Source organism: Erpetoichthys calabaricus, chromosome 7, assembly GCF_900747795.2.
Source record: "Erpetoichthys calabaricus chromosome 7, fErpCal1.3, whole genome shotgun sequence".
NCBI lineage: Eukaryota > Metazoa > Chordata > Cladistia > Polypteriformes > Polypteridae > Erpetoichthys > Erpetoichthys calabaricus.
In genome coordinates this window covers 2,331,608-2,346,709 of record NC_041400.2, presented here as the reverse complement: position 1 = coordinate 2,346,709, position 15,102 = coordinate 2,331,608, and the positions used below count along the sequence as shown (strand labels likewise).

General features: G+C 40.9%; 1 protein-coding gene across 2 annotated transcripts in view; it reads right to left on the bottom strand.

Annotated features, from left to right (window-relative positions):
* The window catches only part of ap1ar (adaptor related protein complex 1 associated regulatory protein), a 38,800-nt gene extending 23,995 nt beyond the window's left edge, over window positions 1-14,805 (bottom strand). Inside the window, exons 1-5 of one of the 2 annotated variants that reach the window (XM_051929837.1) lie at window positions 14,487-14,805; window positions 10,315-10,363; window positions 7,881-7,907; window positions 7,621-7,646; window positions 2,628-2,724 (exon numbers count right to left, since the gene is read on the bottom strand). In XM_051929837.1, coding sequence (XP_051785797.1) covers window positions 2,628-2,724; window positions 7,621-7,646; window positions 7,881-7,907; window positions 10,315-10,363; window positions 14,487-14,560 — 273 coding nt within the window. In that variant the 5' untranslated portion in view covers window positions 14,561-14,805. The remainder of the gene's footprint in view (window positions 1-2,627; window positions 2,725-7,620; window positions 7,647-7,880; window positions 7,908-10,314; window positions 10,364-14,486) is intronic. The other variant, XM_028805094.2, reaches the window with a different exon arrangement.
* Window positions 14,806-15,102: the final 297 nt, after the last annotated feature.

The window sequence follows — 15,102 nt, the reverse complement described above, 5'->3', positions numbered from 1 at the left end:
CTGAACGCACACCGAGGAGATCCGGTGGAATCAGCTGCTGTCTTTCTGCTGCCTTGCTGTGTGTTCTGCTTGCCGCGCTGTGCGTCGATCATTTACAAGCTTGTCTCACGTGACGTTAAAGCGTCTTTCGCGAGATGTCAAATTGTCTTCCGAGAACATTACGTATCATCTCCTTCCCTTATTTTTTTTTTTATAATAGAGATATTTTAACAAATTGTAATGAGGATGGACTTTGAGTAATTGTTTAGTGTATTTGCTTTCATATTGTAACAGTTTATTTTATTGCCATTCTTGTAGTGATACTGCAAGAGAATGTTTCGCTTTTTGCTTATACAAATGGGGCTGAGTGGACTTTTGGCCTTGCAACCCCTATAGATTTTATTTTTTTCTCCAGCTTAACTGGTGTTTTTATTTTTTTCTCTGCCCTTAACACCGGACTCATCTTTAAAGACTTAATATTGTATATAAGGATGCTACTCTACCACTGATTACATACTTATGTTTTATAAGATCGTATGGATTTTTTTCTTTTGCTACTCTTTCATTATTTTTCTTACCTAATCATATTTGGTTTTTCTTTTCTCTCTTTGACATCTTGTATAGCACTTTGAGCTCCATTCTTTGTATGGAAATGTTCTACAGAAATAAGAATTGTTGCTAAAAGAACTGCTCACCATATATCAGGTCAGAACCAGTTAAAACAGCCAGCTTGGGGTCATCTGAACAGACATATTAACCAGGTCAGGGTCTGCAAAGATGAAAGGCACATACTGTCCCAGCCTAAAGTAACACGTATAGAAAATGTAAAGAACATATGTTGAGTCCAGCCAGGATTGGTTTAAGAGGTATGAGGGGTCTGTACATTCGAGGGGAGATGGCCTCTAAACTACAATGACCTATTGGTCCAAACAAGGAAGCACAAGATTGGCATGAATACAGGATTCCCCAGTAGCCCTAGATTTCTTTCCTTCCATTGATTCCATCTTGAGGCCACACCAGACCAAAGATCAATCGGCTCAGAAGAGCAAAGCAAGAATGATAGAGCTACCTGTCCATCTAGGCACAACGGGAGCCTAAGCACCTAGCCGAGAACTCCTGCTATCCATCCAGGTTGTACGGAGTTGCCATACTCATTTTAAAAGCTTTAGGCACACTAAGAACCTTAGAAAACGTTATTCTATATTGCAAAGTGATTATAACTTTGATAGTTTGCAACCCCTGCTCTGCTCACCTTGAACTTTCTACTAAATCCCGTGGGTGTAGCGATAAGAGGAGGGAGGAAGTACTTTAACCACAGAAGCAGTCGACACTGATTTATCCTGATGACGACTGCAAGTCCTAAAACAGACTCATGTGACTTAATAAAGCAAGAGTCAAAGGTTTAGGACACATGAATCTACACAAATAACCCCAATCGGACCCTTCCATGACAAAATACGCTTCTTACTTTATTTGAGTGTGTTTTATATGTTCTATATTAACATTAAGCACCTAAAAAGATTACATTGCCTATTGTGTACTATAAAAATAAAATTATTATTGTTTTTAAACTAATATATTCCAACACTGGGACATGGAGAGCATTTCAGCTGATGGAACTTGCTTTGACAAAAGTCTTTGAGCTCCTGCTTTCCCCAACCACGTCATCTGGTTTTATCACCAGTGTACACCACAGTGCACTACAGTTTTCTAACACATATTAAGGACAGCCTCATCAGCCTCTTTGGAATATCACTGCTTCAAGAGAAATGTAGCATGGGAACTTCTAATAAAATAGTAGTTTGCCTCTCATTGTGCTCCAGTGGAAGAATGTCATCCTGCCTACCACAATGCAAAAGAAACAAGAAATACTGTTCTATTTCAAAATAGGAAAAAATAAATAAATGTACTCAACCGAGAACAACTCAAGACCAGTTTAGGGAGGTCCTTAATCACTGCCCTACACTATTTAAACTAATAAATAATCTCAATTAACAGCTGTAATATTTCTAGCACTTTTAACAGTTTAGGGCAGAGTGGTGGCTCAGAGGCTAGGGATCTGCACTGGCTATTGTAAGGTTGCCAGTTCGAATCCTGTAAATGGCAGAAGGGAATCCACTCCGTCGGGCCCTTGAGCATGGCCCTAAACAATTGCTCTGTCCAAGGTATGACATTAACCTGCATACACCACTACAAGCAGGACCTCCAACTTGCAGGGAAAACTTGGAGACTGGTGGTGGGATTGGCACTCCAGCCACTATAAAAATAAACCTCGCACTGTTCCACTCCATTCAGACTAGTGTAGTGCTGAGGTGTCACCCATGGCACGGATACGCTTAGGTAATAATTTGGGATCCTGAGGAGGTGTGGTGGGTGCGGCAATGCGCTGTATCAGTGAACGCTCCTAACCTCTTTCTTTAACGGTTTGAATTCCAACTTACAACAATGTTTTTGGGTCTTTATTTCTTTGCTTTTGTCTTTTTATTTGCATTCTTCATTCCTCAACCTTAATTAATGTTTGTTCATTGGAAAGTGTAAGTTTACTTAGTAGCAAATGTACTCTACTCAACACAGGAACAACTCTACAACATGCCGCTTTCCTAAAACTGAATAGAAGTGGGCACCAACTACACATATAAAGGACTTACCTCAGCATGAAGTTTAGCATCCACAGTCTTCTGCCTGTCGGCAATTGCATCATACCTTTTGTCTTTCAGGTTTCCAATTTCTTCTTCACTAAGAGGTCTAAAAGAAAGGGAAACAAACACACTTTCATTTCTTGGCCATATAACTAGTAACCTAAATACAGTCTCTAGTGTGTTTTTCAATACTGCTGGCAAATGATTACAGATATTCTAAGGGAAATGAGGCCATCTTACTCGTATAAAACCAAGCAGGCATTGTTCACTTGATTATTCAGCAGCACACAAGGACTTTACTTTTAAACATGCAGAATGTACTGAATCAGACAGACATCTTTAACTTCCCTTCTCCTTCCTTTCTGCTGTATTGCAGACTGGCTGACTGACTGACATTCATTCTGGAGTTTCCAGACTAGAGTCTCCATATGGTGGAGCTCAAATGTCAGCCACAGTCTGAACAGCAATGCCAACATATCTGTCTGGACTTCATTTAATAAAAAAAACTTACCTGTATAACAATATACAGTGCAACTGAAAAGTGTTTACCTACAATATTTACAATATTTCATTTTATCAGGTATTGAATTTCATATAGAGTAAATGTATATATCTGCCACCAAATCAAATGGCAGAATGTCAAGATCTTTCAACAATTGGCACAAATTGAAAAACAGTGAGATAAACCTGCATGTATTCTCTGTGTAACTGAAAGAATAATTTTGCTTTCTCAGCAAGTCACATCTCGTGTTAATGGAACTCCACCTGTGTGAAAAATTGGAGGACCACCCACAAAAATTTATCTCTTGAGGCTAAATTCAAGTCGTTCCCAAACCCCTACAAAAAACTTAATTTTGACATGAATTAATGGGCCCTTATGTATCTCACACCACCATCACAGTCTTCATCTTGTTAGCCTCCTCTGATGTTGTAACATTGCAAGATAGTCGAAAGGAACGAGTCTGTGCGAATTTGAGCACATTCAGCCAAAGAGCATTTTTTAAGGTCAGGTACTGATGTTGGATGAGAAGACATGGCTCATAACAGGCGCTCATTAGGGCGGATTTCAGGATTCTCAAGTTCCTCCATGTCTTTGTTTACCTGGCTTTGTGCACAGGGACACAGACATGCTGAAATACAAAGGGGCCTTCACCAGTCTGGAAGCATGTAACTGTCTAAAATGTCTTTGTTTGCTGTGGCATTAACAGTATCCTTCAGTGGAACCAAGAGGGCTGAGCCCAAACCCTGCCATTATCCCTACTCCACCAAACTTTACAGAAGGTAGCATTCTCGCAGCATTCTCCCAAACCCAGATGACTCCATCAGAACACCATCAGATAGTGAAGTGTGATGCATCACTCCAGAGAACACATTTCCACCACTCCAGAGTCCAACGGCAGCGTGCTTTACGCCACTCCAACTGACGTGTGGCATTGCACATAGAGATCTTAGACATGTATGCAGCTGCCTGGCCATAGAAACTAATCTAAGGAAGTTCCCTCTATGCAGCACTTGTTCTAATGTTGCTTCCAGTGGTAGTATGGGACTCTGTAGTAAGAGATGCACATGAACTGGCATGAATTAATGGGGCCTACCTATGTATCACAGACCTCCATCACGGTCTCTTGCTGTCAGGAGTCCTCTGAAGTTGTTAACATTGCAAGGCAGCAAAAATCAATTATTTTGTCATTCTTAGGCTTTGTCTACACCAACATGGATACATTTGAAAAGGCTGTTTGCATTCTAAATTTTCCCATTCACACCAACACCACAAGGGTAGTAGTGCACGTTTGTGCTTAACAGAATATTTGCCCTTTCTCCCATTTTTTGGATTCATTCAAAATTGCTACTTCCTCATTTGAATCCATTCTTAAAGTCAAATTTTGCAATTGTGTGAAATTGTTTAATGAGTTACTTAGGCACATAAACCTGCACATTGTATTGTCAGGAAGTGTAAGAGGGCACCAGATCTCCCAAAGTTCTAAGACGTGACAGAAATCACATAATGTATGCCCAACCCTTACAAATTTAACATACACACATAATACTGTGTATTTGACAGGATTCTTGACCAATGAATGAGGGTGAGAGGCGAGTCTCCATGTCAAACAAAGAGCATTACAGAAATGCGTCCTTCCCGTTTACTTTGTGCACTGACTTATTTTAATAAAAAAAATGCATGCATTTTGCACGTTTTAAGTATACAAATGGATAATGGACATGTGGATTAGGTGAAATGAGTTACGTGAGAATATTTTTCATGTGGTTTGTCAATGGATGGAACAAACCTTCATTACATTCCATTATATCAAATTTTTTTTTCCCTTATTCTGCAAGAAAACATGAGATTAAAAATTTTTTTTCAGCTGCCACCACCATAAACCACATGGGATAAAATATCATTTCTGGGTGGAGGATTTCTTTAAATCTCAACTTGAGGTTATTTCAGACAATTGCTTGTTGGGCTGAATAACTTCTCTGCTTCTTCACTCCACTCATTCTGGCACAGGTTCTCTCAAAGTGTGATGGAGCCACTCTAACCAATTAATCAAATGAGTCTAGTGTGCTCCATCTAATGGCAAAAGTAACGAAATGTAAAACAAAACAGCAAATGAGGTGGAATGTGGTAAATATTGACCAATTTACTTTTGATCTGAAGTGCTGGTTAAAACTGGTGGGTGGTCTTGACCCAGCCAATGGGAAATAGTTGGGCCCACCATAGCATATCGGTTAGTGCTTATTGTTTCCTTACATCTGTATTCATGTGTATTTTATCTAAAAGTTGATGGGGAGGGTCTCCAAAACAGAAACATACATACATCTACTCTCGCTCCCTCTTTATATATATATATATATATATATATATTCATATTCATTGCATTCGTAGTCCGAGTCTCGATGACCTGAATTGTGTGGGTGGTTACCTACCAGGTAATGCTTGTGGTTTGTCTGCCATTAGGCAAACATCCGCCACGGTGCCCTCTATCAGTTGCGAGAAGCAGATAATGGAATGTTGCATAGTTTACTGTCAAATAATGCAAAGAGTATGCGACACATGTTTCGTCCTCATCAGGCATACACACTGTACTGCTCCCCTCTTGGGGATCGAAGAGTGTGTACGCCTGATGAGCCCAAATGAGGGCAAAACACGTGTTGCATACACTTTGCATTATTTGACAGTAAAACTATGCAATATGGCGGCACGGTGGCGCAGTGGGTAGCACTGCTGCCTCGCAGTTGGGAGACCTGGGTTCGCTTCCCGGGTCCTCCCTGCGTGGAGTTTGCATGTTCTCCCCGTGTCTGTGTGGGTTTCCTCCCACAGTCCAAAGACATGCTGGTTAGGTGGATTGGCGATCCTAAATTGGCCCTAGTGTGTGCCTGGTGTGTGGGTGTGTTTGTGTGTGTCCTGCGGTGGGTTGGCACCCTGCCCAGGATTGGTTCCTGCCTTGTGCCCTGTGTTGGCTGGGATTGGACTCCAGCAGACCCCCGTGACCCTGTGTTCGGATTCAGCGGGTTGGAAAATGGATGGATGGATTATGTAATATATATATATATATATATATATATATATATTGTGACAGGTGGCCGTGTCCCATTCCTGGCCGGGACGCCTGTTCTGTATATGTTCCGGGGAAGCAGCTATGGACATCTCACTACCTCCCCCGGGACGCTTGGTGGCAGTCTTCCTGGCTGATGATGGTGCCTCAGTTTCCCGCAGGGTTTCCTCGGAGATGGAGTTCTCCACAACCCTGTGGAGAGCTGGGGTGGCCACCAGGGGGTTCTGCATGGAGCCAGGAACCCACCTGGACATCTCTGCAGCCCCACCCAGAAGTGCAATTAGCCACAGGTGATCAAGCACCAGGAGCACTTCTGGGAGGGCTATAAAAAGGGCCTGCATCCACCACTCAGGAGCCAGAATCTGGAGGAAGAGGACAAGGTTGTCTGGGAGGAGTGGTGGTGCCAAGGTGGAGAGAAGAAGTGTTGTTTGTGCTATATTAAGTGCTTGTGGGACTGTGTTGTGGCTGGAGGGATTACGGGGAAGACGTGCCCTTCAGCTGAAGAGAAATAAAGAAACCATTTATTTTACACGTGCCTCTGCGTAAGTCTGTGCCGGGTCGGGTGCTATATAGCACCTTATTACAATATATATATTTGTCCTGCGGTGGGTTGGCACCCTGCCCAGGATTGTTTCCTGCCTTGTGCCCTGTGTTGGCTGGGATTGGCTCCGGCAGACCCCCGTGACCCTGTGTTCGGATTCAGCGGGTTGGACACTGGATGGATGGATATATATATATATATATAAAATCCTAAGCCTAAAAAGTTCAAAAATTTTGTGCAACAGTCTTATGTGACGTTTTTATGTCACTTTTTTGTCACGCTTTAAATCGGGCTTATTTTAAAACCTACATAATATATATATATATATATATATATATACACATATATATATATATATATATATATTTGGCATCATTCTTTTCAGAATTTAACAAACTTTAATGTGATGTTGTTAGATTTTCAAATTCTTATTCTGTTTTGAAATTATAAACTAAAATATCAAGAAGGTCGCGTTATGACGACCCATTGCATACCACTTTAGTTTTCACGTGATTTTTCCTGTTATTTAAATGAGTCATTTTTTAAAAAGAAGTTTTTTTTGTATAAGAATGTCAGTTAAAATGAATGGATTGTTTATTTCATCTCTTATAAATACTCATCGAGCATTGAGGACCTCAGTTTAACAGGAATGCTTCAATCGGTAAAAGAGTAAATATTTTATTCTCATTTCATGAGTTTTACTCTATTAAATAATAATTTTTCTTTTACATATTTATAGAATTTCATGATTTTACTTCCATAAATAATAATTTTTCTTTTGTACATTTACAGATTTTACTAATATTCTGGCCGCAACTGGGGATTGGGCGCCAAAGGAGCCAGGGATACTTTGCCTCCCTAGTATGTACCTACATACATACATATATAAATAACACACCCTTACCTTATACTACTTCCTGGAGACTCTGCCTGTAAATGCATAAAAATAAATTGTGAAACAAACACGGTAAATCAGCTTTATCTTAAAGAAGAGTATTTTTATCAGTTCTAACCAAACTAAATCTTAACTCAGCAAGACATCACCGTCTGCATACACTGCAAGCCAGTGGCCGAGTCCTTTTAAGAGGTCACATCACCAGTGCATTAATCAGTGGTAAAGGAGCAGAATGAGAGAAGTTTGCAAGACCCGCTGGCGATTCTTACCTCGTCACTCTCTACAAGATTTTCAAACTGGGAAAAAAAAAAAAAAAAAGATTATTTTTAATCTATTGCAAGATTAGTTTATTTAATATACTAGTGGGCAGAAATAAATTGACAAGATATTTAAATGTTACACCCTGCATGTCTATTGACATGTCCTTTCAAGAAAACAATAAGGTACTGGTTAAAACTTTTCTGACCAGTTCGCCTTTCATTTCTTTCATCTCACAGATTATATTTAACTAATACCGTATATCAAGCGTCAAGTCTAAGATATAAAAAAACATTTCGCCCACCATATTGGTCAACAATAAGTGAATGCCAGTAAAGCAAACTAGTTGTTCTCTGCCAGGGAAGGCTGGAGTCGGGGTAGAAAAGGACACAATCAGCCTATGAACTCTTGGCTGACCAGACTTGGACTCCATTCTGGGCAGCAGCCTGAACTTTTGTATCTCATACAGCAGACATATTTTTACAATTATCTTAGTTTTATGCACTCCTGGGCACTACATTTTTAATTTTATTTTTTACTAGCTTTTCTACCCAGGTTCAAAAAGCTGAATCTTCAGTTCATTTGACCCTAAAAAACTTTTCCCACATCTTAGATGAGTCCTTTTCATTCACGGAGGTGAACTCCAGACCTGCCTTTTTATGGCTGCTCCCGAGTAAAGGCTTCTTTCCAGTCACAGTGCCCAATAGGCTACTGTTATGGAGACTACTGTTTGATATGGTGGGCTCATGAACATACTGCCCACTTTCAGCAAATGGCTTCTTTGTTGTTTCCTTTACCAGTCTACTACTGGCTTTGGGCACCATGATTGGACATGCCGACTTGGTGCTGTAGTCCACCTTCTATTTCTTGATGACAGATCCACTACTGTAGTATGTGATAATCAGACACACAATACTTTGACATAAGCTGTAAACACACACAGTAATACCACATTTAATGAGCCCTCCAAGAATGAAGCTCCTTTAAAATAAAGCTGACATAACACACTATGGCACTTGCACAAAATTCCACTACCAGCCTGCTAGATTTGTATGGATATTGATGCCAGTTGTTGAGATCATGTGTTGTTATACTCGCGATTAGTTATTTCATATAAACTGTGCTTGCTCAGTATGTCATGAAAACATAACAATATACCTTTAGAAACTAAAATACAAGTTATAAAGAAGGTAAATGCTGAAGAAAAGAAATGCCATGTAGCAGATTCACTGGGTTTAGCATCCAGTCATGAAACAAGCTGCTGGAGAACATGGAAAAGGTGCCCAGACAGAGAGCACTTACCTGCAGACACTTTAGCGATGGTCCTCCACTGCTAAAATCAATTAGTCTGGGTGCGTGGACAATGGCGAGTCTCTTTAAGGCCATGTCCCATTACATAAATTTTCCAGCAACGTTCAGTCACAGCCTTCATTTACATAATTTTAGCAAGTCAGATGTAGTCACAGCACAGTCATATGACCAGCGGTTGGTCGTTCAGTTTGACATACCCAACAGCTCAGTTCAAGCAGTGTGCGAGCCACCCCAGCAAATCAAGTTATAGGGGCAGACTCTGTATGCAAGAGCTGAGAGCCAATGAGCGCTCAGCCTGAAGTTAAACACATAAAAGGCAGGAATGAGGACTAAGGAACACGGGTGGGCAACACAAGCAGAAACGAGGCTCGCCCGTCTGATGTCTCATGTTTTAAGCAGCATGATAGAATGGAAAAATGAAAAAAAAAAAAGAAAATAAAGATTCTGGCTGAACACACCGTACCTGGGAAGCATTCATACACACAAGTGAGATCAGGCAGGTCATAAAAAAGGGAGTTTTGGGGGGACAAGCTCATAATACTTTGAAAATGTGAAACTGTGCCAGGAATTCATCACGGAGTTGTGTCATTTGTCCTATCTTGCAATTCCGAGTCATGTAATCCGACATCCTCAGGCAACTGCATTCATCAAGTTTGACAAGCCCTCTGACTAGAAGTCATGTAATGTGCCACCAGCAGAGTTGGTGAACGTGAGGCAGATGGTGTGCCCAAGTGAGGCCCAAGGTGGAGCCATCACAGTAAACAGCTAAGCAGCCTTTGGGAGTCTGATGCCTGATTTGATTGTGATGCTTGACTCACAAAGTGGTAGGGTAATCCCAACATAACGCCTGACTCTGGCTGGATTAAGATATTTTATAGTATATGTTAATAATTATTTAAAATGATTGTAATCAGTTATTATACAAAAGAGCAGAAATTAAATACTTTAATAGTTTTCCTTTTTCTGCTCTCCAAATAATATTAAATTTACTACAAACAGCAAAAATGGCAAAATATCTCGAGTGACACTGATGGCTACTCCACTCAAAAAGGAGTAATAAGATAATCCATAAAACAAGAGACCAACATTCAGTTCCAACATGTGGAAAATATTGATTTAAATAATATGACGTACCTCTATTGTAAAGTGCTCTCCAGCCGTGTGAGTCCTAAAGTATTTGGATCTGAAAGAGAAAAGCAAAGGCGATATGTAAAATGTTTACAGAAAATTAAAGTCGAAGTTTTCCATAATCCATGCCCCCCCCCCACCATCACATTTTATTGGTCAGGAGTCCTTGCCCAGTCATAGGTCATTCACTGGCTGCTATCAAATTCATGTCATATTAACAATGCAAAGTGTGATAGGAATGAATTCAAAAAGAAAATCAAGTGCAGACGTGATCAGGTGGAATGTCGGCACATCTGAGGTGTCTCCTCAAGCAGCAACCGTGTAATTCCGCAAACAGTCGATGAAAAAGACAGAAACTGAAGACAGGTCTTCAATTCAAAAGCTCAATTTGTGTTTGTATGCCCTCCCCAGACATTCATGACAGGATTTTCCAGAAACAGTTTATTTAATGATATTTTATCAAGAATACGTGTGTTTGGGACATCGCGAGCATACAAGTGGTTATGTGACGAGTGCCTCACGCTGCAAATTTTTTTTTGTCTCCCATGAATGTTTTGATATTGGTTGCCATCTTTCAAAGTTGGTCCCTATCATTCTCTTTTCTAGCAAGACAAGTCTGCATACTGCTCAGTTACGGAAATCCACAAATGTTTTCAGCAACAGGCCTCCTCAAGGCCATGTTACATTAGACAACTCTTGCAGCGATTTTCAGTCATAGTCTTTCTTTATTTAATCTTAGCAAGTCAGAGAAAGCCAGTGGTGAACTCTGGTGGACCGTTAGTTGTGTGGTCTGACATACTCAGTGTCACACATGAACACACGGGGGACAGCGTAAAGGCTCTGGTGGTGGTAATTCCTTGTTGATCCACAGGATGGCGCTGTATACTGTATCTTCCACTCTATGCAGACCAGACTGATAACCGTAATACCTCTGATGTCACTTCCGGTGCATGTCAGCCTGGACCCGCCTCTTACTACCTGGCCTTTATTTAAATGGAAGTGTCACCATCTTGGGGATTCTGTTCTCAGACTGACTGATGTTCACAGAGATGTTCTTTTTCACTAACAAGCATTTATTATTTTGTATCAATAATATATGGGGTCACCGTGTCTCCCTGAACCTTTATCTTGTCTTTGTCCACTTTTATACCAGAGACTTAACTCCAACAAGTCTGCGAATCACCCCAACAAAATCAAACAGGTTTGTGTCTTTAGTCATAGGGGCAGACTTTTACAAATGCAGTAATGAATGCTAATCCAAAAGTACAACGAGTCCACGTCAAATCAACGGATTTTACAAAATGCTTCTGATCAACCATCTCCAATTTGCTTCATATTTGCCAAAAATATTATCACTCACTGTATACAATATCAGTGTGTAAAACGGAAGATTTGTATGTTCATTAGTTTCTGAGATATGGGACTTTAAAAGGGGGCGTGGCCTTCATTTTACTGCAGATGTTGAGGGACAAAGTTAAAATATAGCACAAAAGATTTTTTTTATACAATTTTCAGTAAGCCATAAGCTGGAAAATATGCAACAGTGGACCAACGATTTTGAAATTTAAAGACATCTAATACTAAAAAACAATCCTTGAAAACTTCACCCATCTAGCATTAACATTTCAAATGTTACGACTTATACAACACGGTCATTTTTGCTTTAGCCAAATTGGGCCGCATAGCTGAGAAACTACTGAAGATACAAGCCTAACAACTGGCACACTAGTTTTGGGGTACAACAACATTATTTTCATAAAGTTTGAAACAAATCAGAGATGGTCAGTCTGGAGGTCTCCATTGACGTCACTTGGATTGACCCCAATACATGTAGTACAGCAACAAGAAATAAGAAACCTGGGAGTTTAGGACCTCACAAACAAAAGAGAAGCTTGTACGTCTGATGTTTTACAGACCGCGACAGAATGGAATAAAGAAAAAAGGGGGGGGGGCAGATATTGATTTATTGATAGATAGATAGATAGATAGATACTTTATTAATCCCAATGGGAAATTCACAATAGATATTATATAGATAAATATTGACGCCAAACTAACAGTATCTGTGAACTGGCAGCAAACTATTGGTTAGGAGAAAAAGGGGGGAGCGTGACTTTCAGCACACAGTCACCTGATTTGACATGTCCAGCAATTTTCAGTCGTTTAAGCTGACATGGTCCATCGACAGGATCATCACTTGGCAACTCTGACATACACTGACTAGAATATGACGTCAGCTTTAGTCATTATTTTTTAAAAATCTACCATGAATCTATGAGAAGAGATGGAAAGCGTAGACCATTCTAAATAAAGATTAAGTATAAAACTAATCTGTAACAACTATGGTCATATAGATACTCTGTGCTCTGACCCCAAGCATCTCCCTGTGTGTCTCTGGAGAATAAATTGTGATATGTGAAAAATGACAAATTCCTAATGCAAGAAGCAGTATATAATAAAGTGAATTATCACAGGACATGATGGAGTCAAAATGGTTTCGGCACCCTTTTGACCATCTTTGGGATGACAAATGAAGTGCCCCCTGTACCTCGAAAAGGTTTATAAGTGTGGAAGAAATCAGCTTTACTCGGAGTCTAAGTGAGGGAGTGCCAAGCCTTTATTATTAAAAATGAATAAAAAGAACTTCAGGTGCTAGGACCACATAAATCTCATTTTGTGAATGTTGCAGGATGCTTTTATAATGCAGCCCAAATTGGACCACTGCACGTCCAGCATGAAGACCCCCTTGGGGTCACTTTGAAAAGGTGGGTTTGTATACACGCTTATTACAGGGTGTGTCTCTGAGGATGAATAACCCGATCAATTAAACCTGGTAGCATCAAGACCTGCGCAAGAAGCCACAACACAAAGCGATTAGAAAGTGTTACATAACATAACTCGACTTGCTTCACATACTGCGGGCAGACTACCTGCCTTGAGTTTGATTTTCGTTCACGATAGTCTTGGGGTGGTCAGAAGGGGGTGCAGCTAAACAAGCATTTGGGGAGTTGTATGGAGATGGTGGGCACCATCCAGTTTAAGAATACTGGAGGTTTGTGAGATTACCAGCTAGGCCCTCTTGAGACAGACAGACAGATAGATAGATGGGGTACTATTGTTACATATATCATGTTATTGGTCCCCAAGGGGAAATTAACACTTTACAAAAGCTCAAAAAAGAAAAGATAAAAATGATAATAACCCCCCCCCCCCAAATTGAATAAGAGAGCGGTTGGCTTGTAGGTGGGAGTAAGATGAGGTCTCAACTGCTCTGCCATGCTGCAGGTTTACATTTTACGACCCTGACATTTGGATAAAACAAAAACAACTCTGGCTTTTTAAATTATGAAAGGTGTACGTAATAAAGTGGACATTCATTTGAGATCTTAGAAGGTGGAGTACGAGAAATACAAGCACTATATGGACCAGCCACAAGTTGCCATTCTGATAGCGAGTGATTAGTTTTTATTACACTCCAGTCTCTTTCAAAAGGTTTAAAAGTTTAAGTTCACAACCTACTACTGTGTGATTACAGTTAATATTTTTATTATTACTGCATAAACATTTATTACATTAAGCTCGGCTTGTCACTTAACGTATAGGAGCTTTATGGTGAAATGCTCTTTGTAGGAATGAACTGAACTAAATGTCTGCCAATATCTGAATGCTGTACTCTTAATATATTTAGATTTTTTTTCTTAAATTTTGGCCACCTGCTAATCCTTAGCATCATCTTCTAATAATTTTACTTTCAGAAGGTGATTACGCTAACCCCCCCCCCCCTTTACTAGCGGGACTCCACTTTCTTCTTTTTCTGTCCCAATTCATTAGTGCTCTTCTTTGTTTCTGTCGCACGTTAGTCAATTTAATCAACGTACCTGCCCACCGCGCCCCTCATCCTTGCCACCATATTTGAAATATCACATAAATAAGAGACTTAATCAGAGATCAAATGAGAAGACGGTTCGCCAACAGGAATGACGAGGCGCAAGCGAGCGAAAGCAAATCAACCGGTGGACGAGCCGACACTCTCAGCGGTGAAGTGCTGGAGCAGCAGAGCCGAGTGTCGCGGTGGGTGAAAACGTCAGACCGATTAAGGTGAAGAGGAGGCCACGGCAAACCGGTGATGTAAGAGGCCACCACAAGAAAGAATTCAACCAGACGAGCGGTCCACTTACCCTCCGCCGCCTCTCTGAATCCGGGTGGCCTCCCGCTTGAAGAGCCCGCAGCACCGAGCCCAGCAGTTCCCCATCGCATACTGGCCGACCGTCCGCAGTATGCCGCCTTAGTCGCCCCGTTCACTTGTCTTCGACGGCGTGGCCATGCCCGCCCTCTCTTTCTCAGTCTCCTCGGTGCGCTGCTTGTTGTGACCGCCACCTTCAGCTCCCTCTCTGCAGGGAACCGCCGCTTTTCTCCGCGTCTCTTCCGCTTTGCTCTCTGTGGCACCCAGGAGACCGCGGAAGGAGGGCGGAACAGCCAATCCCGTCATTCATTTCGCGGAGGTAGTGACAGGCACAGGACAATCAATCCCATGATTCATTTCGGGATTCAGTGCAGTCGAAGATCGCTGGAAATCGGAGATTCCGCTAAAACGGAAGAAACAAGAGAGGCTTCGAGATTTACTGAATATTAAATAAAGATTTTACAAATACGGACAACAAGAGGATATGTGACAGATTCGTAATACTCTTAGATATTACAGCTTGACAGAATTAAACAAGACACATGGCGTATAGCCCTGCAGAGAAGAGAGGCGACGACAATAGGGGAAGAACAGTTGGGATTTATGCCAGG